This window comes from Brachycentrus maculatus, unplaced genomic scaffold (assembly GCF_059751285.1).
Source record: "Brachycentrus maculatus isolate JH-2025_06_01 unplaced genomic scaffold, ASM5975128v1 h1tg000078l, whole genome shotgun sequence".
Lineage (NCBI taxonomy): Eukaryota > Metazoa > Arthropoda > Insecta > Trichoptera > Brachycentridae > Brachycentrus > Brachycentrus maculatus.
In genome coordinates, this window is record NW_028280832.1 from 363,744 (window position 1) to 391,671 (window position 27,928).

At 35.2% G+C, this 27,928-nt stretch overlaps 1 protein-coding gene across 2 annotated transcripts; it reads left to right on the forward strand.

Annotated features, from left to right (window-relative positions):
• LOC148311053 (tudor and KH domain-containing protein homolog) lies at positions 1-27,072 on the forward strand. 2 transcript variants are annotated; one of them, XM_088257330.1, is made up of 12 exons: positions 1-117; positions 3,937-4,131; positions 5,125-5,343; positions 6,144-6,304; positions 7,098-7,218; positions 15,094-15,251; positions 16,438-16,509; positions 18,446-18,682; positions 19,934-20,081; positions 21,920-22,073; positions 24,351-24,469; positions 25,216-27,072. In XM_088257330.1, exons 2-12 carry the CDS (start codon positions 3,957-3,959, stop codon positions 25,635-25,637), a joined length of 1,986 nt encoding a protein of 661 aa, XP_088113456.1. In that variant the 5' UTR covers positions 1-117; positions 3,937-3,956; the 3' UTR covers positions 25,638-27,072. The 2 variants fall into 2 exon arrangements, with proteins under 2 accessions (XP_088113456.1, XP_088113457.1); XM_088257331.1 differs by lacking the exon at positions 1-117 and adding an exon at positions 430-510 and having other exon boundaries at positions 25,216-25,744.
• The last annotated feature ends 856 nt before the right edge of the window (positions 27,073-27,928 follow it).

The following is a 27,928-nucleotide window of genomic DNA, read 5'->3' on the forward strand; positions in this document are numbered from 1 at the left end:
ATCGAGGTAGTTGGCGGTCTTTATATAAAATAGTTAGTCTGTGTTATAGATGTCCGTGATTTTTGCCTGGTTGAGACCGATGTTTTCGGGGCAAATGCAAAAAGTTTAAAGTATAAGGTTAGTTTTAAAACATTGACATTCATTATAATTTACATATTTTGCTTTTAGAAAACCTACTTCGTATACTCCTTCAGTTTTATTTCGAATCATTATTTGAATATTCTATAATCACCCGTTAATTTTGTAATGTGCGCCTTATGTCATACCTTATTTTAGTTTCTCTGCAAAAAAAAAAACATCGTAAACAAAACTGTTATTATTTTAATGTAAACCGACGTGATTCGCTGTGTAGTATTGCAATAATCAACAAAAATATTTCATCTCGCTGCTTTTTTGTATATTTTTATTATATGGTTGTTTCGTATGCTTTCGTAAATATTTGGCCCTTATCCAGGCACGTTTGGCACTTCTAGACCGGCCGAGAAAATCCTGCGCGTGTACTTTGGGCAGGTTGCTGTACATAGTATTTTCTATCAATAAGTGTGTTTAATTTGACCAGCGTGACGCAAGCCATGTCGCCAATATTATTTTTAAATTTCAAATGATACTCATGTCCTTCGTGTCTTTATGTAACACGTTTTTTCTCGCACTTGACTAAAATAAACATTGCGTGTTTTTTACTGCACTTATCCATTAAGCCTTTTATTCGCATGTTTGGGCCTGTTTTGTCAATTGGACAATAAATGATTATGAAAATACGTTATTATTACGTAGGTAGGCGATGAATCTTTACAGCACTCGAGATTTTTATTGCTATTTCCGAGTTTGAGAAGGTTCCATCAAATGTTTTGTATGTTAAAAGCATCGTTAACTTCGTGTTATGGTAATATTACACTCTCCTTATCATTCATCATTCACTTTGTGTAATACCACTTTAAAAAAAAATACTAATTCGTGACTACCGGTTTCGAAATAATCATTCCATCGTCAGGTCGTTAAAATGAGATTTATACAGTCTGACATTTATACAAAAATAAAATTTTGAAACAGAGACAGAAGACAAATGAATAACAATGGAAATATTTTTAAAAAGTGGAATAACTAGTTAACAATAACTAAATAACACTAAAGTGGAATACTTAGTTATTCCACTTTTAAAAATATTTCAATTGTTATTCATTTGTCTTCTTTCTCTCAAAATTTTAATTTTGTATAAATGTCAGACTGTAACAATTTCATTTTAATGACCCGATGATGGAATGATTATTCCGAAACCGGTAGTCACGAATTAGTGTTTTTTAAAGAGGTATTGCACAAAGTAAACGATGAATGATAAAGAGAGGGTTTTATCAAAACCTGTTGACAATCTTCATTTTGTTGGTAGTGATTTTATGGCAAGCACAAAACTAAACCACTGATGTTTATTCTGAAAAATACTGGGATATTTACCCTACCGATGACATATCAGTATTATATACTTTCAACTTGAGATGAAACATATGTGTTTTTTTTTATATGACGGAAAATAGAAGCCTGAGCATTTATTTATTCATCACACAAAACGTCCAGAGGGCTTTAACAAGTAAAAATTCAAATTACAAAAAAAAAAAACAAAAAAGTATGATCTACAATACAAAAATTACATGAATAGTCTAGCTGACAGAAAACTATTGCGTAGTTGCAATAAAACATCCCAGGGCTTATGACCTGGAATTTGGCTGTCTCAAGTGATCACTTTATACACTTGTGTAATGGTGTAGAGTGAATAATCCAGTGTCTTAATTTGAACCAAAAAGGTCCCGGAACTCACTTATAAACTCCCGGAAATGGTCCCGGAATTGACAAAAAAATAAATAATTCAAATATCATTTAAATATTCATTACAATACCATATTTTTTTCATTTTGACGAATTATATAAATAAAGATTGTAATTACGTATGCACAAACATTGTTTCGTCTTATTGATTTTGAAAATGAAAAAATTAAATTATCTGTGAAAAAAGGTGCCGTAGTGCCGTTGCACTGCGTTACATGAAAAAAAGTCCTGATAATAAATAATAATAAAATTGCTAATTTTTATTAATTTTGTTCATACTTTTATTCAAGTTCATCAACTATTTTTTTTAATCAGAATAGTCCGTTTTATCATCAAATGTTACTTTATGTAAAGCTACGCAAAAACGGATTTCATGGCACTATAAAAATAACATGCAAAGTATCGTTCAGTAATGTAATCTTGAAAAACATAATAAAAATGTGAAATACACCCAATTATCTTTTTAAGTATTAAAAAAAATCTAAAATGAATGCACATTAAAGCAATTAAAAATATTGTTTACAGATAGGTCTTTGCTTATCACTTTTTATTATTCTGTTGTGATATATCACTCACTCCTTTCAACAACGTCATATATCAAAAATTATCAATTTTCAGTTCTGCTTGTTTTCGGAATGCCCAGAAAATGTACTATATTCCAGAAAAAGCGGCATATTTTTTACTTAATATTTACCCGCTACAGGGCAAAAGTGTTGTTTTTTGCATTTTGAAGAAAATGTATTGTTTAAGTAGGTATTTTTTTTAATATTCTGAATATTTTTTAAATTGAGAAAAAACAGTCAGGTTTTACCTAAAAAGATCTGTTGTACAGTAAAAAGTTCAATAACTGGCTTGATATTTATTTTTAATACATTTTATTATATTTTAAAACTTCAAAAACGATCTTCTGAAAAATCAAGTTTTTTGATATATGACGTTGTTGAAAGGAGCGAGTGATATGTGCAATAGTAAGAAATGAGCAATATTTTAATACATCATCCATTTTGATTGATCAAATTGTATATATAGTAGGTAGACAGCTCTTGTTTGTGGCTGTAACAGGGTGTCCCATAATCCAAGGTATTCCTTTTAAGGGGTGTTAGGCCGGCTTGTGACTCACCAAAAAATGACCTCAGTAAAAGTGCCTTAGTTTTCAAGATATTTCTACTTTAATGAATTTCCCGAACATCTACACCTTACATCAGTTTCTAGAGTGCCACTTCTTGAAATTTTCAAATTTTAGGATTCTAATTTATGTTTCACAATCCTTAATAACTATTCTGTTGATCACAGTCCAAAATATTACCAATACTGGCTTGATTTGGCGGAAAAAAATAATATGAATGCCTGGTCAATGAATTAAAAATAAATCATTGAGGTGGGGACTGACCGAAGTCATTTCGTCGTAACATAACACGTTACGATGCGAGCATTTGTATAGTATAGCTGCTCGCCGCTCGCTCCGAGTGCTCCATCTGAAGTCGGATGCTCGCCGCGAATGTTACGTTATGACGAAATGTGGAGGTCAGTCCCCACCTTTAGGTAACTTTGAGTCTTCACTCTGAAAAAAATATGTATGACGCTAACCTGGCAAGTTATTTTAAAATATTTTTCAGTTTATGTAATTTTTAAAATGGTATAACATTTACTGTTTATTAATGTTTTACTTTAGAAAAAACAATGTTTTTTTTTTTTTTTTAATGCAAAAGATCTGATTACATAATTATTTAATTTATTAGGAATTCCGATGTAAACAATAACTTTGGTTTAGCAAAGTAAAAAGTGTTTATTTTAAACTAAATAAAACACAAAAATAATTTTGTGACAAAAACAATTGACAATTGTTTCGCCTTGTTATGGCAGTTTCAAACTAATGTCATTATCTACTAAATATCAGTGTTTGGTTTTTAACATTTAATATATAAATTAAGATGGAGTTCTACAGATTATAATCAAATGTAACATTGTTTGAAAATCACTATAAAATATAGTGATTTTAAAACAAATTTCCATTTAAAAATAAAATGAAAAATAGCAAAGTTTGTGCTTCAAATACAAATTATATGCTGCAAATTAAATGCCAAATCTACAAATATTTTATTTTGTCGTTGATGACAGTTTCCGGAGAACATATCAGCATGGTCCTCAGCCGTAGCACGTTGGTGGCGGTGGCCGTGGGCGTGTCCCTGTGCGGCGTGTCTGCCGCGCTGCTGTACCTGCTGCTGAGGAGGCAGGATGAGGACTCGCTCTTCGCCTCGCAGGACAGGTGCCGCGAGCTGCGCGTGCCCCACCAAATCGTGCCCACCATCATAGGTAATATCTATTCCAGTCTCGCAACATTTTTAATTCCAACTGTTCAATTCATTCCATAAAGACTATGACAGACACTAACGGTGGAGACTGACTGGAGCATTTCGTCGTAACATAACGTCGTAACATCGCTCGCGGCGAGCATCACCGAGCATCCGAAACTATGGATGGAGCGTTCGGCTCGCTGTACTGACTGCCTGAATGCTCGCATCGTAACATGTTACGTTACGACAATATGCACTGGTCAGTCTTCACCCTAATATATATTGATATATAATTTGTACAGTAAAAAATCCAGTGCCTGATATAAAATATTACAGGGCTCGGGTATCAGTAATAATAACTCGTAATTAGGATGCAATCGGTTTATTCAACAGGTCGCTATGACAGTACAAGGACAAGTGTGTGCAGTCTCCTTTGTATCAATCTTATAAGGGTTGGATCTTGTGACTTGGATCTTAAGATAAACCTTGTCAGGAGCTTGGTCTCCTCCATTTTTCTCTATGCTGTTGAAACATGGACCATTAAATCAGCAGAAAGGAGAAAAATTGACGCTTTCGAAATGTGGTGTTGGAGGCGCATGCTCCGAATTCCATGGACAGCTAGACGCACCAACGAGTCCATTCACCAGGAACTACACTTCGATGGCTTGATTCTGGCCAATGTCTGTACACGACGGATTCTTCAGTTCTTTGAGCATGTTGCGCGTGGCATTGAGGATTTCTTGGAACGACTGATTGAGATAGGTAGCTTGGAGGGAAAGAGAGGGAGAGGAAGATCTCCACACTATGCACCGATCAAGCTAAGTCAGCAGTGGGTACCTTGGTGGTTGTAGCGCTACGTGCAGCGCAGTTAAGGGATAACTGGAGAAGAGTCATTGCTTCTACAAGGGTCACAACCCTCAGTAATGAGGAATAAGACAGAGAAAATGAATTCACGGAAGTCAAAATCGCGTAAATAGAGGACTCACTATTATAATAATGCTTAAATTTTCAGGAAGGTCGGGTGCCAATGTTAAGGAGCTGCAGGAGAACAGCGGCGCCCGGATCAGTTTCCGCAACGACACCGACCCCAAGTGGAGGGTTTGCACCATCCGGGGCCGGCCCGAGGCCATCGGGGTCGCAGAGGCGCTCATTCAGGAACTCGTCAACAGCCACATTCCCTCCCAGGAGACCTTCATCAACATACCCGCATGGGCTGCAGGCAAAGTTATTGGTAAGCCACACACCCACCCCTCCGTCAACTTGTATGGAAAGATTGATAACATATAGTCAGAGAGAATGCTGGGAATAGAGTGAATGGTGCACTAAAACACGGTCTTTTTCTTCTTCTTCAAGCCCTTATCCGCACCCAGTGGCGCATAGGGCACTGCATCATATAAACGCAGTGTTATCTTCATCGTTAACACATGAAGGAAAGATGAACAGCCCTCCGTTTCAGGTACCAGTCCAGGGTAATATTGAATAAATATTAGAGTGGGAATGAAAAAATCACTTCTATTTATTTGACCCCCTCCTGGGAATCGAACCTGGGACCTCCAGAACGTTAGCCGAGCAAGCTGAGCACACTACGGAGGCGGAAAACACGGTCGCTGGTTAAATAATAGTGGAAAAAACTTATAAGCGTTCTATTTGCTTACTTTTGGTACAGCGCGGCAAAAAATATTGTACAGATTTGGGATTGCGCTTACTTGTGATTAGTATTTGACCCTAATTAGTATAGTAATTACTGTTGGGGTTGATGAAAAAACTGCCCGCCTATAATGCGATACCTAAGCTATTTTGTTTTATTAGATTTAAGTTTTGTACTGACATTTCTTGGTGGAACTGCATTTTATATAATAAAATAACAAGGATATAGTTTTTTCTACAGAAATTTTATTTTTCACCAGTCTGATTATGACGAAACGCGGTCACTGGTGAAATAAAATTTATGTGGAAAAAATGGTTGTTATTTTACTACATTGGGTATTTTGAAGACATCTAATTTGATTGGTTTTTGTCCTCAATGTGCAGGTAGAGGAGGCGACGTGGTGAGGGAAATCTGCATCACCAGCGGAGCCAAGGTGCAGTTCCAGGAGAGGAGCAGCGACACCTCCTCAGCCTCGCAGCGGAAGGTTATACTTTGGGGCACTCCGGAGCAGATTAAGCTAGCCCAGGAACTAATCGAAAAAATTGTAAGCAGCATTTTTATTTCAAAGGTGTCTTAACTTGATATGAAACATGTACCATTCTTCCTTTTTTTTTATATGAAAGAAGTTGGCATGTTTGAGCATCCCAGGGCCTGACATTTGGCATCACGAATGTATCGAAAACCTTACCAGTATGCTGAAGGATCTAAGACCATTGCGTATATACAGGTTTCAAGAATTAATGCTATATGGATGTTCAATAACGGGCGGAATGGTGAACGTTACACAAGGGTATAAAGTGATCGCTTAAGCCAGCCAAATGCCAGGTCGTAAGGGATGCTCAGACTCCTATCTTCTTTCATATAAAAAATGGGGAAGAATGGTACATATTTCATATCAAGTTTAGACACCTTTAAATTTAATATCTCATATTAAAATTGACATCTCATCTCCTCTATACGGTGAATAATCCAGTATCCGATATAATAATAATATTTATACTGTTAAGATTTTTATTGGCATTGTGTGACACTCAGAATTTGAATATGTATCATAACATTTACCGTGTCTTACGGACTATAAGATACACTTTTTTCTTCAAAAATTTGCCTCCAAAATTAAGGTGCGTCTTATACTCGAAATTAATATAAAAATGACCAATGTTTGATTGAAAATTCCTGCCAGTCTGAAAAATGGTCATATATTAGATGCTGCGGGAAACCTGTCTCTATCTGGCAACATTGTATCACACAATAAAAATGTAGTTTACCTCATCACTACTGTCAATAACTGGAGTGGTGTGTCATTAGTTATTACATACTGCATTTTTATGTATCAGGTGTCCACCGAGAGGGCGAATAGAAACGCAGACAACCTGCGCCGCGAGCCCCGTCGCCAAAACGGGGCGGGAGTGGCCCCCTCCCCGGGAGCAGACCCCCACGCCGCCCCCCTCACCCCAGGTAGACAAAACTTTGGCCCGCTGATTTATCTCACTGACTATCACTACTGATGCACACCCACCCACACTGAATAACACTATACCCACAGAGAATAACACTATACCCACAGTGAATAACACTATACCTATAGTGAATAACACTATACCCACAGTGAATAAAACTATATCCATAGTGAATAACACTGATTTATCTCACTGACTATCACTACTGATGCACACCCACCCACACTGAATAACACCATACCCACAGTGAATAACACTATACCCGCAGTGAATGCCACTATACCCACAGTGAATGCCACTATACCCATAGTGAATAACACTATACCCACAGTGAATAAAACTATATCCATAGTGAATAACACTGATTTATCTCACTGACTATCACTACTGATGCACACCCACCCACACTGAATAACACCATACCCACAGTGAATAACACTATACCCGCAGTGAATGCCACTATACCCACAGTGAATGCCACTATACCCATAGTGAATAACACTATACCCACAGTGAATAAAACTATATCCATAGTGAATAACACTGATTTATCTCACTGACTATCACTACTGATGCACACCCACCCACACTGAATAACACCATACCCACAGTGAATAACACTATACCCGCAGTGAATGCCACTATACCCACAGTGAATGCCACTATACCCATAGTGAATAACACTATACCCACAGTGAATAAAACTATATCCATAGTGAATAACACTGATTTATCTCACTGACTATCACTACTGATGCACACCCACCCACACTGAATAACACCATACCCACAGTGAATAACACTATACCCGCAGTGAATGCCACTATACCCACAGTGAATGCCACTATACCCATAGTGAATAACACTATACCCACAGTGAATAAAACTATATCCATAGTGAATAACACTATACCCACAATGAATAACACTATACCCACAGTGAAAGTCAAGATAAATTGGTTTTGTAACATGCATGGGGTGGCTTGTACTGCTTGGGCTAATGGGTAACTGTTAAAATTGTATTCATCTCTTTTTCTCTACTTATATTTCTTCCCAGCTTAACCACTTAATGCTGGTGTTTTATTCACTAAAATACAACTAAAAATGTCAGGTTTATTTTTTATTTTTTAACATTCTCTTTATCATTCATCATTCACTTTGTGTAATACCACTTAAAAACTTTTTAACTTAACTTAAAAAGTTTTTCAGTGGTATTACACAAAGTGAATGATGAATTATAAGGACAGTGTTATATTACCTTATGGTAAAGTTAACACATTTCACACGGGTATTTTTTACGCCTGCGGACCGCTGGCGACGGGATTTGATAATTGTGTACACACAGTTCATACCTCAACAAAGAAATTCGTACATAATATTCATTTAAAAACATTGAATTCCTTTTTTTCTGACTTTGAAATGAAGCTGGCGCAGAAGGTAAAAATAGTATTCCCGTCCTTCAGCATGAATTGACTGAACAGGTAGAAAACCCTTTCCCGTGCGAAGTGTGTTAATAAATTAGGTGAATGGCTAAAAATTTTTATTTTATGTTACTATGCTTTAAATGTTTTTTTTGTTATTTTTTTATTTGTACTGTAAATAACTACTAACTGTGTTCATGATCCTACAAAATGACTTCAGTAAAACATAATACAGTCGAACTCGGTTATTACGAGCACGGATATAGCGAGATCTCGGATATAACCAGGAAACATTTGTAGACATTTTGTTTTATGACTTTCTCCGTATATTTATTTACGGTGATAATGCGCTACTTCTCGGCTATAATGAGCAAAAATTTTGTCAAAAAAATCTTGAAAATGTCAATGTGTCGAAAAACACCATTTTCGACCCTAAGCAATAAAATCCGGGCAGTTGACTAGACCGATTACGTTATGATAATAGTTAAGATACTAAGTACCTAATTGGTGTTTTCACCGACAATATTGAAAAAGTATCTGCACATATCGCTCACTCCTTTCAAGAACGTCATTAATCAAAAAACTTGATTTTTCAGGAGAACGTTTTTAAAGTTTAAAAATATAATACAATGTATTAAAAATAAATATCAAGCCACTTATTGAACTTTTTTCTGTGCAACAGATCCTTTTAGGTCAAACCTAAAAGGTTTTTTCTCCATTCAAAAAACATTTATTATGTTTAAAAAAATAATTAAATATGTAATATCTTTTCTTCAAAATGCAAAAACAACACTTTCTGCCCAGTACCGGGTAAATATTAAGTTAAAAATACGCCTCTTTTGCTGGGATATAGTACATTTTCTGGGCATTCTGAAAACATGCACAACTGAACATTGTCGATTTTTGATTTATGACGTTCTTGAAAGGAGTGAGCGATATGGTTAAAATTGCAAGTAAAATAACCAAGCTTTGTGATGTCACTAGGTTGTACCTACCAGCGCCAGCGGGTCAGCACTTAATTACAATAAACAAGTTATTTTTTTTAGTTTATGAATGTCATGCTTGTTTACGGAATTTTTACAATAGTTTCCATATTTTGTATGTTCTATGCTTACAATGGACAATGCACAGTAACAAATATGAGGTAGGGAATGTTAGATTAACTCTAGAGCAGGTCAGTCAAAAACAAACCCTCGAATAAAAACATATCTACTAATAAAAGAAAGCGTCTCTCAATTTGTGAAAAGGCGGAAATTACTCGTGAAATAGAACGACCCTCGAAAAATGTTGAAGTGTGTAAATAGTTTTCATCATCCAGTGTCAACTTTGTATTTTTATCTGCATTTGAAAAGAACATCACGGATCCGAAAAAAAAGGAATTGTGATCGTACGAATGTTGATAAAACTTTTGTTTCATTGGTTTTGTACCCAAAAAAGGCGCAGGATTTTCCAAATTTTAAATGAAAAGCTGATTGACTGAAAAATACGACACGTGTATAACGGATTCATTGTGTATTTTTGTTTGAATGGCGTCTTATTATGTTATACGACCATTCCGGATATTCCATGTCTTCGTGTGATAGGTATGTTGATAAAAAATACCTATTCTGGGATATAACAAGGAACGGTTATAACGAGCGGATTCAGTCGGTCCTGTCTTCCTCGTTATAACCGAGTTCGACTGTATTATTAAAAATAATGTGTTTTTATTAATTGTAAAATGGTTCATTGTAGCAGTAATATATGTTTTATTTGAAGTGGATTTGTAAAACACATACGCATGTATCTAAATTCTATCTAGCAAATTTGTCTTTCTCGTGAAATTATAATTTTCCCACTTTATTTATTTTATTGTTTTGTGTTGTGTTGAATATTTTTTTTGTGTATAAAGATATTATGTTTATTTTTCATTTTCAATTTGTTAATAGCACAAATTAATTATTTATTAGGGTGCCTTTATTTTTTCTTCTCTTATTTTGAAATACATTTAAACCTCGGTAATTCAAAATCCAGGGGACTTTGAATTACCCCCAAATTTCAGAATAAGTTGGAACTGTACTTGATAAGTTGTTTAAGAATATGAATATATAAGAAAGTCTGGGTATTTGCAGGGTTTACGACCTGTCGTGGACTGGTTTAAGTGATCACTTTATAAATTAGCATTCACCAATTCTCACCGTGATTGAAAGCCACAGTACCCAAATTTCTTTAGTTATATTTATGCTTCAACTGATACCTTTCCTGATAGATACCGTGATTGTGATTACTGTCATTGACAGCCACAGTACTACAATTTCTTTAGTTATATTTATGCTTCAATTATGTGTGTTTAGACTGCTACTTAGCGATATCGCTACTACCGATATCACCATGTCAAGATACTAGGATGCGCTACCTGTTACCAGATACTAGTCTGCTAACCAGACTCTGCTTCATGCTCCTCGTATCTCGTACAATGGGCTGCCGCAGTACGCGGTACGCTAAATTATCTTGCGTACCGTTTCAAAATGCTTACATTTCAAATGTTTCTTTATATTAGAAACACTTGTTTTGAAGGATAGTTTTTGTTTGCATAATATTGCACAACGGCTAACTTGTTTGCTTCAGAAAGCACATAAAAATATCTCCAAACTTCACTTGTACGCGCTTCATTTTGATGTTTTCACAGAGCGGGAAATAAACGGAAACGTTTAAAAAATATATTTGTTTATCAAACCATATTGAAATACCTGTGATACTTCGTATCTCCGGATATTTCCAAACCCTCTGAGTCCTGAGCCGAGCGATATTTAACACGCCATGACTGACATCGACATGTATATTTGTCTCTTTTCATCATTTGTATCTAATAATCCAATGGACTAAGAAAGAGATAGCTTTACAATATAAAATGACTGACAGGCAAGTGAGTGCATTGATAAGCTAAAATTAGTTTTATGTTTTATGAGTGACAATGCTATCGCTGGTTATATTGGTTTGAAACAGATTTGTGAGATTTGACTAGTGGCTAGTATATTGTACGTATTACAGCTCCACACAAGTATCGGATATAATGATCTCTTGACGTATCTAAGTATTTGTACCTGTGACTGGTATACTAGAAACACCTCTATTCATTTGATACCTTACCTGATAGATAACTTCTTTCACATGCTACTTCTCGGCACCATCCATAGTTGGGTTTCGTCAATCTGATGAAAAAAACTTTAAAAAACTTTAAAAAAGTTTAAATATAGATTTGAGTAGTGTGGTTGTCAATCATGGGTAGAATTGGTGAATGCTACATGTGTATAACCGTTGGAGTGCCATTGTTTTTTTACTCATATATACTTAAAAATGCCAAAGAAATCTATGTTTCTTATGTCATTTATCCTTGTCGTGATCAAAACTGTATCTCTTCCAAAAAAAGCCAATTCTAAAAAAAATTCGGTGTTTTCTTTATAAAAAATAAAGGGTAATAAAATACTAAGAAAATTATGGAAATATATATTGTGAACAGAAATTATAACAAAAACTGGAATTCATCCAAATAGGTGTATAGCATTTTGTCGCTCTCATCTACTCTGCCCATAAATTTATAATAGGTGTGTACTGGTGTATGGTTTATTCTTTATAGATTCGTAGTTTCCTCTCTTTTTTGTGACAGATACATTTGCCGTATCGCTGTGTATAAAAATAAAAATAACGGGATTTGTTTTTGTCTTTTTATCTCTTTTTATCTCATTTTGGGTCAAAAATAATCTTTTCCCAAATCTTTTTTATTCTGTAATTACTAATAATATTATAATATGCACTTTATGTAACACATAGAAAGATTTAAAAAAATACTTATGCGTGTGAGAGACCTCCTTGTTGCATGCAAAATGCCAAACTGATTTTGGACGCGCTGTCGCGCTCCTGGCAATTTTGGATAGTATGCGCAAGCGCGCAAACGCTCGTCTCGGCACTCTAACGGATATAGTGATCACTTCAACCAGCCTATAACAGGCCATAAGCCCTGTAAATGTCCAGACTTGCATATTTTCGTTCACCTATGTTGAGATATCAATATATATACAACTCCTAAGTGGAGTCACAAACCCAGATTTGTGAACTAAGATTTAGACACTCAAAATATTGTGATACTGTACTAATTATTCTGTCCAGTAGACTGATGAAGTTTGATCTCATCCAATTCAAACCTTTGATATTTATTATTATTTTTAAGTTAATGATAATAAAAAGTTTCATTTATATTGAGTTCTTTTTATTTATTTAATTTGTGCATTGTATTATTTTCTTTTACTATAAAGTTAATGTACTTATACATTTTTAATACTTTGAATGTGAAAATATAGCCATTTAAACACCAGCACAAACTTCCAAGCATCTAGATAATTTTTTGGTCCAATCTCAGCTCATATTAGGACCAATGTTGAAAGTTGAGCAACTTCATCCAACAGCAAAAATTGAATCAGGAAAATTTACCATGCGTTTGAATCTTTAGCTAGATATATACATAAATATTTAGTATAAGTCCTCGCTAAACGCAATATTGTTTTATTATCATTTGAAGTGTATTAAAGTATTATTTAGTATTATTTGTCTGCCTCCGTAGTGTAACGGTCAGCATGCTGGGCTACCGTACCGGAGGTCCCGGGTTCGATTCCCAGGTGGGGGGGGGGTCAAATAAATATAAGTGATTTTTTCATTCCAATATTTAATCAATATAACCCTGGACTGGTACCTGGAGCGGAGGGCTCATCACCTTTCTTTCATGTGTTAATGATCAAGATAACACTGCGTTTATATGATGCGGTGCCCTATGCACCATCGGATGTGGATAAGGGGCTAAAATAAGTGTTATTTATTTTCATTTTCAATCTTTGGAGAGTTTAAAGAAAGGAGGTACTGGACATGTAGCGGGAAGGACAAATAGTACAAAAAATGTCTAGCCAAAAGGTTATGGTTTCTCTCAAATATGGTCATGAATCGAGGGTTGAATGCTTCAATCGTCTTTTGAAAAAATGTTGATCATCGAAAATTGAAAGAGGCGGTGCAGGTAATTTCTATTCCTTTATTATGATCAACAAAGTCTAAAGGAAGGAGTATGATTTTTTAATCAGAACCTTATCTATGTGATCACATACAATTTTAGATAAAGAGGGTTTTTTATAATCAAACATTACTGTAAATCATTTAGTTATATGTCTGATATTAAATAATTAATACAATTTATTCAGACTTTGGATTATTCACCCTACAGATGATATATCACTATTGTACGTGTCTCAACATGACGTCTATAGTTTTTTAAAATTTTTATAAAGAAAGATGGAAAATCTGAACATCCCAGGGCTCACGACCTGGCATTTGGCTGACCATTCAAGTTTAACATTCTGTCCGTTATTGAACATCCATATTGCTGTAATCTTTTAAACTTGTATGTATGCATGTTTGTTCCGCCTCCGTAGTGTAATGGTCAGCACGCTCGGCTACCATTCTGGAGGTCCCGGGTTCGATTCCCAGAGGGGGTCAAATAAATACAAGTGATTTTTTCACTATAATATTTATTCAATATTACCCTGGATTGGTACCTGAAGCGGAGGGCTGATCACCTTTCCTTCATGTGTAAACGATCAAGATAACACTGCGTTTATATGAAGCAGTGCCCTATGCACCATTGGGGTGCGGATAAGGGTTTTTATATATATTATATGTATGCAAGATGTTGGTGGATTCCTTTCACACGCTAGTTCTTAGTTCATACATAGATTTGGAAGTATGGCTGATTTTGGCCCCATCATTTTAGAATTTTTTTTCTTCAGAAATTAAAAAATTGACGTAATTACTAAAATAAAGCTAAACGCATGTGGAAGCGTTTTTACCCAATTGCACTGATTACGGGCACCCACGTCCACTATCTCCTCAGAGGTTGCATTTTATATTAAATGAAAAAAAAAGAATAAATAATTGAACTTACTCGAAAGACCCGCAAAAGATTTTTTGTTTACAAATAACTTAAGGTTTTACTCTAAACTTATATTCACAAAAATATTATTTAAATGTTACAAATTTTTGTCACAACGAGGCACGGGCGTAGGATGTCGTGACAGTTCAGTTGCAGTTTCGGTGACGGAAGAGAGATGTACTTAGCTCGCTCTCGCTTATAAGGGCGTGGTGACGTCACACTGCTCTGTTCGCTATTGCGCGAGACACACACCACACGCATTTAAACGTTGAAAATTTTATTAATTGTTATTTATACTTTGTAAATAAAAATAAGACTTGACACTGGCAGAAACATGCTCTCACTGGGTGACTGCCAAATAAAAATAAAATAGTAAAAATTATGAAATATAATATGAAAAGAATTTAAAAAAAAGTGAGGTATGTATTTTTGGAAGCAGTCAGAATGTGAAGTAAACCACACACTTGTCAGGGTGTTAGTAAACTTTGTAAATTTTCAACAGAAGGCGCCGGTACTCTCTTGGAGGTGTTTGTGTCGGCTGTTTCTTCTCCGTCGAGATTCTGGCTGCAGATAGTCGGGCCCCAAGTGCAGAAGTTGGATAAACTGGTGGACGAGATGACCGAGTATTACTCCAAGTCTGATAACCGGGAACTCCACAAGGTACGGCATGATTATTAGTAAAATCTCATTTGTAAATACATATTCTAGTATGGAGAGAGTGGAGATATTCAAGTTCCTGGAAAGTGTCCTTCTTGAAAATGTGGACCTAGAAACCTAAGTAAAACCTAGAATAGATGCAGCTCGTACAGTTTTCAATGAAACGAGAAATATATTCTGTAATGAATAATGATGATGAAGGTAAAAGTATAATTAATATTCAAAAGAAATTTTGTATGGTAATGTATGGAAGTGAAACATGGAGTTGGCAAAAGAAGGATGAAAGTAGACTGAATGCAGTCGAAATGCGATCTCTCAGAAGAATGTGCGACAAAACGATGTATGATAGATGTTCGAATAGTGAAATAAGGAAGGAATGCAAAGCTGAGATAAGCATTATTGATAAAATTAAGAAAGGTGTGTTGAGATGGTTTGGACATGTAGAACGAATGAGTGAGGAAAGAACGATAAAACAAATTTATGAGGCGAATGTAATTGGGAAAAGAAGCAGAGGAAGACCGATCAGGTATGCCAAATACTTGAAAGTGGTCAGGTTAGGAGTCGTAACAATCGGCAGGTATGTATGAGGAGATGCATGAACGTGGAAGAGGCGAAGAATGTTTGCAAAGACAGAGTGGTGTGGCGTTCTATTCTCTCTGCTACCCCTGCGGGGAAGCGTCGTGATGGTTAGTTTTAAGAAATTTTCATTATTTTGTGTATGTGCCATAAAAACAGGCTTTCCCATTCTTTTTCTCTGTCTTACTCTTCATTTCTGAGGGTTGTAACCCTTGTTGAAGCAATGACTCTTCTCCAATTATCCCTTGATTGCGCTGCATGTAGCACTCCAACCACTACTGCTGCTGTCTTAACTTGATCCTTCGTGTAGGGGATCTTCCTCTCCCTCTATTCCCCTCCAGGCTACCAATCACAACCAGTCGTTCCAGGCAATCCTTATTGCCAAGCGCAATATCCAAAGAACTGAAGAATCCGTCGTGTAGAGACACTAGCCAAAGTCAAGCCGTCCAAGTATGGTTAAATTTGTTCAGCACTATAATGGTTAATTTAGGGGTATACACACATAATAGCATTAGTTCTATACCTCATTGAAATGGTTTTGAATGGTTAATTGCTAGTTTTGTAAGGAATTTCTTGTTTATTACATAATTATGTATTTGGTTTTATTCCATAGTTAACTGATGTTCAAGTGGGTCAGTTGGTTGCTGCTGTATTCAGGCACGACGGGAAGTGGTACCGAGCAAAGGTGAGCATACTAAATTATAATAAACCATCATTTAGCATGTTTTGTTTTTTTGTTGTTTGTTTTAGTGTTCATTTTAAATAATGTGTCCAATTTCTGTTTTGGTGTATTTTAAAATGATCTGTTGGAAGAAGAGACATGAGGGATCAATGCTCTCAGCTCTCAGAACATGAGAACTCAGTCCATCTTCTCCTTATTAAGACTTCCAATGCGAGGAGCTGCACATTCTTCTCTTCTCATCCTCATTCCTGACAAAGTCATACCACTTTTACACCCAGTACATGTTTGCCTTCAAAACTATCGCGGTTTTTGCTCCGAGTTTTCATTTATTCAGGAACTCATTGTCATGAATTCATTTATTTTGCTTTGAAAACAGTTGGCTATTTTTCAAATTAATCTATCCCTCCGGGATATCCCAAGCTCAGGATGCTATTTAAACCTTATAATTTAAAATTTAAAATAAAACTTATTTCCACCAGTTTATACACAATATTTTGATTGTGTTCAATCTATTCAGATCCAATACTTGGTTTATTTTCTATGTTCTCCGAGATATCCCATGCTCAGGATACGGGGTGCTAATTTAAACTTTAACACACTTTGGACAGGAAAGGTATTTCTACCCGTTCGGTAAATTGATACTTAAGGATGGGAAGGGTATTTTTAACTTCTGCGCTGGTCTCATTTCAAAATCAGAAAATAAGGAATCATTTAATGTTTTTATATGGATATTATTTACCAATCTCTTTGTTAAAGTCTTAACTACACAATTATCAAATCCCGTCGCCAGCGGTCCACAGTTGTATAAAACACCCGTCTGAAATGTGTTAATATTTAAAAATTTTAAAAAAATCAATTACTAGTTATTTTATGCCAAATCCATGTCTAAATCTTTGTATGTGAACAATTATTTTATTTATCTATTTATTTTATTTATTTATTTTCATAATACATAAATACATTCAATACGTATACATATTCATTTCATATACACATTTATTATACGTATTACGGCTCTTTAGGCATGGCCTGTGTTGAGCCGAATACTAACATGGTAATACAAAATTTATATATATATATTTTTTTTAATATTTAATATATTTTTTTTAATGATTAGATTATAAACATAACATACAGGAGATACAAAAATAATTTATAGTTTAAGGTTTTTCAATGTGATAATTACACCTGGACTTTAATCAATTCACTTTCTACCTTGTCCCTTCCAATGTTAAGCAACCATCGACGGACACTGTTCTTAAAGACCTGATCATGGAGACCTGACCTGGAAATCTTAATGGTTTCGGGCAGCAAATTAAATATTTTTGGAGCAAGGAATGAAAAATTTTTTTGGGTAAAACTTGTTTTAACGGCTGGGCCAATGTAGTTTTTATTTTTATTTAATACCAAGGTATGCTAACAAAGATTTGGATGCGCTCGAAATATAGTAATCATTTTTGTTAAATTTTGCTCGATATCAATACATAATTGTGTCATATCGCTCACTCCTTTCAACAACGTCATATATCAAAAATTGACGATTTTCAGTTTTGCATGTTTTTGGAATACCCAGGAAATGTACTATATCCCAACAAAAGCGGCATGTTTTTAACTTAATATTTACCCTCTACAGGGCAGAAAGTGTTGTTTTTGCATTTTTAAGAAAAGGTATTGTTCAATTATTTTTTTAACTAAACTAAATATTATTCAAATGGAGAAAAAACATTCAGGTTTTACCTAAAATGATCTGTTGCACAGTAAAAAGTTCAATAAGTGGCTTGATATTTATATTGAATACATTGTATTATATTTTAACTTCAAAAACAATCTTTGGAAAAATCAAGCTATTTGGTATATGACGTTGTTGAAAGGAGCGAGCGATATGATTTTTATTATGACTTGTTATTGTATTACTGACGTGACTCCGTTTTGCGTTCAGGTCGCGGAAATAAAACAGAACGAATTCGACGGGCGGCAGCAGGTGTGCGACGTGCACTTTGTGGACTACGGGGACAACGAGTACGTGGGGCGCTCGGAGCTGCTGGCGCTGCGCACCGACCTGCTGCAGCTCCGCTTCCAGGCCGTGGAGTGCTTCTTGGCCGGGGCCGCGCCGCACCCCCAGCACGGCGCGCGCTGGCACGCCCGCGCCATCGAGCGCTTCGAGGAGCTCACTCAGGTGAACACTTATATAATATAATAATAAATCCTGCTACCAGCACCAATAATTATTGTACACTTTGTGCAGAATGGGTGAAAATGACACAGAAAAATTGTTGTTTGGTGAGATGTAAAGAAGTATGTGAGGTCCGAATCCTGGATTATAATCACGCACATGAGAAACGTTACATCTCACCAATAGATGTCTCTAGTGAAGTTCTAGTGATTCAAGAACAAGGTTTCTAAATTGGTTCATATATATAGAACTTCCAAGAATTTGAATAGTGTGGTTGTCAATAATGGGTAGAATTGGTGAATGTTACACATGTGTAAAGTGATCACTTAAACCAGCCTATGACGGTCGTCAGCCCCGTAAATGCCCAGACTTCCATATTCTTCTTCATCTGTGATGAGATGTCAAAAAATAATATGAAAATCTAAATGTCTTAATTTTCATTTAAAAACTGAAAATTGTATATGTAAATTATATCTCACCTTCATTGGTTACAGTCTGGAGGCAATTTGTGGACTCCATTTAGGGAGAGTATATAGGTTTAACCTTTCCGGGAGTACAATAATTGATGTCCGATTTTCTCTGGGGAGTGGGTTCTTTTTACATGAATTTGTTTTTTTTTTTTAAATCTACATATCGCTCACTCCTTTCAAGAACGTCATAAATCAAAATTTGTCAATTTTCAGTTGTGCATGTTTTCGGAATGCCCAGAAAATGTACTATATCTCAGCAAAAGCGGCATATTGTAAACATAATAATTACCCGCTACAGGGCAGAAAGTGTTGTTTTTGCATTTTGAAGAAAAGGTATTGTTTAATTATTTTTTCTAAATATAATAAATATTTTTCAAATGGAGAAAAAATCTTCACGTTTCATCTCAAAAGATCTGTTGCGCAGTAAAAAGTTTAATAAGTGGCTTGATATTTATTTTTAATACATTGCATTATATTTTTAAACTTTGAAAACGTTCTCCTGAAAAATCAAGTTTTTTGATTTATAACGTTATTATATGTATTATGAAGATAGAAATTATGTATAAATAATAAAAAAATATAAAAAACAGCTCACAATCTAGGTTTTATTTTATAACAAAATTACATACAAATATCCACAGATATCATTACTATACAAGGCACATCATACCAACTGACAGATAGACTTCGACGCTCATTAACGCCGATATTCGTTCGAGGAAAATTTGCACCGACGTTCATTTACGTCCATACTTGCGGAAAGGTTAATTTTTAAATTTGTCAGGTTGCACGCTGGAAGCGATTATGGTCTCGAACCTGCACGTTCAGGGAACGGCAGGTGCCCGCCGGAGGACAGGGGGAGGAGGGCGCCCCCCGCAATGCCAGGGAGGGTTCCCCAATCCCCGGCGTCAAGATTTACGATGTGCAAGATGGTAAATAATATTTTTTTCGTAATAAATACATTAATACATTGTTGGCGGGCGGTTTTTTCATCAACCCCGACGCTAATCAGTATACTAATACGTTAGAACTAAATTATAATATAAAAATACAGGTTTTAATATCAATATGTCTTGAGGAAGACTGAAAGCTGTTTGAGAAGACTTGAGCTGTTTGCTTTGAAACTGGTTAAAAACATTGTAATTAAGTAATAAAATACATATTTATTTATTTATTTATTTTATTTATTTAAACTTCATGTACAGAAAATAAAAAGTACATTGGCGGGCTTATTGCTAAAAAGCAATATCTTCCAACCGACCAAAGACGGACTAGTGATATTGATCAAAACGTTTGATACCATATATAGCCGTTTGCAATCAGTGGGCAGATAGTACTTGAACATTTAAAAAAAACATAAATTACAAATTGACATTTAAAAAGAAACATAAATTAACAAAAGACGATAATAAGGAGGGCAAAGGAAGAAGGGAGATTAGGGAAGGAGGTAGAGGGAGGAGGTTTGATCGACAGTTAGGATTCTAATGACAGATAGTAATGTCTCAGACGTTTTTTAAAAGTTAATACATATTATTGTCTGATGTAATAGATTTTATCAAAAAACTAAAAAACAATTAATTAACAATTAGACAAAAAAGTATTCTAGGATTCTAATGATAAATAGGTAGAATACATATATAATAATAATATCCCTTACCGCACCCAATGGTGCATAGGGCACTGCTTCATATAAACGCAGTGTTATCTCGATCACATGAAGGAAAGGTGATCAGCCCTCCACTTCAGGTACCAGTCCAGTGTAATATTGAATAAATATTAGAGTGAAAAAATCACTTATATTTATTAAACCCCCCTGGGAATCGAACCCGGGACCTCCAGAACGGTAGCCGAGCATGCTGACCATTACACTACGGAGGCGGTATAAAATACATATATAGTGGTTCTATAATTAAGTTATATGTAAATTTATACATGCGTATAACTTATAAAACTTTGATTTAGTGAAATTAGAACCTAGATACAGTGTCAAAAAATATTGGAGCTGTAATATTTTTCATATTCTTTTGTTTTTGTATTAAAATAAAAATGTACTAACTACTTACCCCAACACCTTTTCCGTAAAAAATATAATTTTGGCATAATTTTTTTTTTAATTACCGCACTCTTTACCACAGAAATGTTGCCAAAAATGTTGCACTACCCAAGCAATTGTTTTAGGAAAAAAAAATTCTTTGCCTGTTAAAAAATGTTCAATTGAGGTTTCACTGTATTACCTATTTGCCCAAATTTTAAATATTGGTAATGGCATGGTGAATTTTCTCTCATTCGTTTGTGATGTCTTTTATTTTATTATAACTAACTAACCAACTAACCATCACGCCGCTTCCCCGCAGGGGTAGGCAGAGAGAATAGAACGCCACACCACTCTGTCTTTGCAAACATTCTTCGCCTCTTCCACGTTCATGCATCCTCTCATACATTCCCGCCGATTGTTACGACTCCTAACCTGACCACTTTCAGTATTTGGCATACCTGATCGTGCCATGTTTTTCTCGGTCTTCCTCTGCTCCTTTTTCCAATTATATTTGCCTCATAAATTTGTTTTACCGTTCTTTCCTCACTCGTTCGTTCTACATGTCCAAACCATCTCAACACACCTTTCTTAATTCTATCGATAATGCTTATCTCAGCTTTGCATTCCTTCCTTATTTCACTATTCGAGCATCTATCATACATCGTGTTTATTTTATTATATTTGTAAATTTTCAATAATTTCTTTATATAAGCGCTATTTGTTCGATCTCTCCAGGTGTGGACGTCGATATTGGGGAGGTGTTGATCCAGGAAGGATGGGCCATCCCGCACGAAGAGGCCCCGGCCGCTTCCAAACCTACGGCTCCCGTTCCTGAGAAGACCAATCCCGCACCGCCGCCGCCATCCTTTGGTGACCTTCAGTCGTCCAGGTACTTTGACAGTCACCTTTCACCCATAATTGTATGGAATCATACGACAAGAGACAAAAAGCACTTTTGATCATAAAAATATAAATATATCATGGGTATACTGCCAAAAAAACTGTCCACCTTCATAGTGTAGTGGTCAGCACGCTCCACTACCATTCTGAAGGTCCCGGGTTCGATTCCTACGGGGGTCAAATAAATACAAGTGATTTTTTCACTCTAATATTTATTCAATATCACCCTGGACTGGTACATGAAACCGAGGGCTGATCACCTTTCCTTCTTGTGTTAACGATCAAGATAACACTGCATTTATATAATGCAGTGCCCTATGCACCATTGGGTGCGGATAAGGGTTTGAAGATATTCAATTTTATAAATAATGTAATTTGTGTATTTAAAAAAAAAAATCTTAGTTAGGTTATTTAGTGAAAACTTATTAAAATTCAGGATAGTAGTACAATATTTATTTATTTATTTTATTGGAAGGAAGAACAACAGTTACAATATATGATACATACAGAATACAAAAAATAAAATCATGAGTACCAATTATAGTTCTTCACAACTATACATAAGAGAGGCCTATATAAAGGAAGAGACATGAGACAAGGATGGGATAAAGAGAAAAGGAGATGGCAGTGATAGGAAAGAAAGAAAAGGAAAGGACAGGGAATAGAATTACTTTTTTAGGTTTATAAGATTTCGATCAATTTAGCTTTAAATTTTGAGAACATATCAAGGTGTGTACAACATTCATTAAATTTCCCACAACTTCGATAAATAAAGGAATTTTTTGAATAGTTCTTTGTTGAATATGTATGCAATACTATTTTAGGTGTAAGGTTGAGAACTGTTAAACATTGGTGACCAATTTTTTGTTTGTTTTTATGCTGCCAGAAGAAAATTATTGCAATAATCACAAGAAGTAAGTATCGAATTGTATAGTAAATAAAATGTATCACATTCAAACACTTTTGCGTGGAGTATAAATTATATTAAAATTACTAATGTGATAGGGCAGTTATACATATCTACTTACATATCTGCAAAAAATGCATTGTTTTTAAAAAATGTCCATAAATATCAAACTAGTAGACATTTCAAAACCAAAATTTCAGAGGAATTTTTTTACAAGCCAAAGTATTTCAATATAATTTTTTTTTGGAGGCTCTCAATCTGTATTCCGTAAACGAGTATTTAGGGCCACACATTATTTTGTTCTGGTTAGTAATATCCTTATAGTGGCATCTGTGGGCAAAATCTCTTAAGTCAAAATCTTTTAGTATTCCTCTGACTGATTTTTCTAACATTTGAAGTATGGCCTACTCAAAAACTCATCAAAATAAATCATAAAGACTCATACACACAAGTCGTGGTGAATGTGTTAAATAAAATTTTTACATACATATGTAATTTGATTTAGGGTCATTATTTAAATGAAATGAAATAAAATGCATGAATTGTTTTGGAAACTTTAACAAGTAAGTGTGGTTTATGTAGTGTAAAGGATAAACCATCAAATATCATCAATATCAATATCAATGTCATTTTATGTGTTATTCATCATATATTTGATACACAATGACAAATTAATTTTAACAATTTTGTCTATTTTTCAAAATGTAGTAAAGAATGATTATTATAACAAAATAATTTTTCAATGGTCTTTATTCTTTTGCTTTTGGTGTGCTGCGGAATTCTAGGAAGAATTTAGATGTGTCGTAGGTGGGAAAAGGTTGCAGAGCACTGCCTTACGGGACTGCATTCTATCAAAGCGGTGTTATTTTTGTTGCTGATTTTTGCATTTTCCCTCCATTCAGTTTTTTTTCAATCCCTTGAAAAACTACTACTACTACTACTACTACCATCACGCCGTTTCCCCGCAGGGGTAGGCAGAGAGGATGGAACGCCACACTCTTCTGTCCTGACATACACTCCTCGCCTCCTTCACATCCATACATCTAGTCATAATGCCCTCCAATTATGCAGACTTTTGACACCACCAGATTTTTGGTCCTGATTGATCTGATTGTGCCAAGTCTTTTTCGGTCCTTATTCTGTTTTCCCTCTCACATTCGCCACATATATTTTCTTAGTCATTCTCTCGTTATCCATTCGCTCCACATGTCCATACCACCGTAAAGAACTCTTCCTAATCTTTTCAATTATTCCTCGTTCAGCCTTACATTCCTTTCTTATATCTTCGAAAAACTAAAAAACTAAAAATAGGGGTTTCACTCTTGATGAAATAATCAAGCATGAACATTTTGATTGCAGAGTGCTGGGAATGGTTGTTGGCCCTGCGGATTCCAACAAGCGGGAGGAGAGAGCCATCAGTCTGCCTCACGGCGGAGTATCCCCACGCTCCTCTCCCGTTCCCGACAAGAATGCATCAGGTGACCAAACGCTTACTTTCCCAAATTACTGCAAATATTACTTTAACCCTTTCAATGCCGGAAGATATTAATATGGCCGTACCCAGCAAGCCGTGACTTTTTCAATAAAAATAAAACCTAAAAAAAGTAATTTTTTTTGTATACATATTGTATAAAGGATATTATATAAACTTACCAAATATATACACCGTATGGCGTTTGAGCTGTCACTTACTCAGAAAAGCAGTTTAAATATTCACAAAATGTCAGGGTTGTCACAACTTGACAGAAAACACATTTACTTATAAATATACTTATAATTATGTATACATTTACTATAAATATAAAGCAGAAAATAACTGTTTTTAAAATATGTTTATTCATTTATTTATTTATGTTAACTTAGATTAGAAAAGGATTAAAATGAATGTTAATTATGCTAGAAAATATAAAGTCATTTAAAAAAAAAATTGTCTTTACCCTGTATCAGAGACACATATTGATTATTAATAAAAGCTTTTAGAAAGATGACTGTAACTTTGATAATATCGGTTAATTGAAATATTTTAGTATTTCTTGATCTTCCTAATAGATGTCTCTATAAATTCTAATTGAATAAATATTGCAATTGGATTTGATATTGGCTTGCGACAAGCTCAGACGAGAGCGCAATTACGTGCTCATTTTGTATGGCCGGCCTGGCTAGCACGGAATCGTGGCATCGAACCGGTTAGTGAATCTCCTATTAATTTTCTACTTTTTCACAGATGATTCATCTTTTCTGGGCGACAACAAACCCAAGTCATCGTCGTTAGCCGCTGGACTGGATCACAGCAAGTCCTTCCAACCCTCCGCTCCGATGGCCGATCTCTCTTACCCCAATCCCGAAGTCAAGAAGCCAACCCAGATGAACGGATCTTCCCACGTCACCAATGGAACCGCCAAACAAAATGGCGCCTTCATAGATGCGGAGAGGGAGAGTGTCAAAGCCGAAAAAACCATTTCTCCCGCCCGAGAATCCATCAGAAGTAATCCAGAATCCTTTGGTAAAGCTCCTCCGTTGCACATACCGGACCCGAAGGATGAACTGAAAGCCAAAATGAACCGAGTGGACTCTCATCACGGAAACTTAGAAGCTTTGGAAAGCGCAAACCCGCCTCCGATAGCCATTGGAAGTCCCCCTAAATAATTTTACCGAAAAACACATATCCTAGTTAATTTATTTGATAAACATCTAAAAATCAAACAAACGTGTCACATTTTCAAATGTCATAAATATCTTTAATTACCTCATCTTACACAAACAAGTGAGATCCATAAATATTCTAATATAATGTAGAAAGGAAATTATCTTTATTATGTATATTGCGATTTCTATGGATTCTTTATCTGAATTGTTGTGAATTTTTCTTCCTTATTATGACAGTGTCTGTGGATTTTATTTTAATTTAGTGTTCTCCTTTTTTACGGTTTTCACTCTTCAAAAGTGGCCAAGCCAGTGTCTAGTTTTACGCTTTTTGCATATTTTTTACTATATATTTTATTCCTGTTAGTAGAAAACAAGTCTAAACATTCTTTAAATGTATTAATTTGTTGAAAAATGTATCATTTGAACATTGCCATTTTTGTTGCTCTTTCTTCCTGTACCCGATGTAGCATGAGAACTGCGTTGTATCGACGTAGTGTGCTCTTGATCACTAATTACATTAAAGCACTTTATATACCAGTTCAGTGTCATATTAGGTTTAAAAAACACTTAATACTATTTTTTTGACCCCCCTGGAATCAAACCCGGGACAATTTTATTGCGATATACAATTTTATTGCAAGTTAAATATTCTTTTCGAAAATAATGAAAATTTTATTTACATAATTTTTTTCAATCAAAGTGTCTTGTAAACTAAGACAATATTGATAAAAATTAGTTTACCTAACAATAAAATTGTATCTCTATATAGTAAAACAGTGGTCCTTAATCTTTTTGACTCACGGATAGATCTTTAGAATAATTACTGTGGGGAAGCCCCTTAAGTCTGCCCCATATCTTATGAGTTAATAGTGTTTAAATAGTGTTACGAGTAGGAGGGTATAAATAAACGATGCAAATAAAATGATAGTTAAATGTTGAATGAGATACTTGGTTGTATTTTTCGCACAGTTTTCTTATTTAGGATCAATTAATGATAACTCCGGGCGAATGTCTAGTTCTGCATTTCAGCAGCTTCTGAGATAACGCCAAGAGCATTTTCATCAAGCGATCGTCACACAATATCGATTTTACAATGTTTGACGAGTCTCTACAATTATACGAGCTCAATAGCTCTTAATACATATTTTTTCCAATAAACAATTTGTTGCCTGAGATAGAATCAGAAATGCCAAGATCAGGGAAATATGCGAGATCAAAGATGTTGTTAGGTGGGGAAGGCAACGAAGAAGACAATGGTATGTGCATGTGAGGAGAATGGAACCATCCAGACTCCCCCACATCGCACTGTACGGCCAACCCCATGGTACACGACTCCCGGGCAAGAGATGGGCCGATAGCTGGGAATCGACGCCGCAGGAGGCTAATCCCTCTTAAAAACAGGCCGCAAGGCCTATAATAAGAAGAAGAAGAAAAATTTGTTGCGAGATTATCCCGATTTTGACGGGGTCAAGGAGTTTGTGTTGCATTAATGAGTCCGAGTGGTGCTCGGGCAAATCGTATTCCAACTTGGTGATATTGATTTGCCCGACCCAAATATATTTATGTATTTGTTTTTATTGACTAACCCGAGCAGTGTTCGGACAGTCTTGTTTTGAGTAGTTTGGTTATGATTTCCTGCACCAACGAATTTTCTCGCCAAAATTCGACTGTTACGTGGCTAAGCTAGTGTTTTCACGGTTTTCTGTGATGACAAAATTTTGCTACACAATTTTTATCATTGAAATATCAAATGGTTTATCCTTTAATAGAGTCCAGTAAGAATTTATGTTAAATTACACATCATGTAATTTTGTCTATTCATCCCATATTACATAGAAACTTTAAGTGGATTTGGAAGTGAAGAATATAATTTCAGATTCGTATGATGATTTTGGTGTTTTGTTTCGTATTGTTTTATTTTATTTTTACTGGAGCGATCGCAGAACATCGGTCGGGAACCGCTGCAGTAGAGCATTATTTGTTGTAGATTTATATATTGCATATTAAAATCAAACACTGGTTTTTAATGTCTACTAAATTAGTATTATTTTTTGACATCTCATCAAAGATGAAGAAGAATATGGAAGTCTGGGCATTTACGGGGCTGACGACCGTCATAGGCTGGTTTAAGTGATCACTTTACACACGTGTAACATTCACCAATTCTACCCATTACTGACAACCACACTACTCAAATTCTTGGAAGTTCTATATATATGAACCAATTTAGAAACCTTGTTCTTGAATCACTAGAACTTCACTAGAGACATCTATTGGTGAGATGTAAAGAA

What these genes read in the sequence shown, in the direction of transcription:
- LOC148311053 (XM_088257330.1), top strand. Translation starts at nt 3,957, where the DNA reads ATGGTCCTCAGCCGTAGCACGTTGGTGGCGGTGGCCGTGGGCGTGTCC. An exon ending in GATTTACGATGTGCAAGATG is followed by an intron (nt 20,082 to 21,919) that starts GTAAATAATATT and finishes CGATCTCTCCAG; the next exon opens with GTGTGGACGTCGATATTGGG. An exon ending in TCCCGACAAGAATGCATCAG is followed by an intron (nt 24,470 to 25,215) that starts GTGACCAAACGC and finishes ACTTTTTCACAG; the next exon opens with ATGATTCATCTTTTCTGGGC.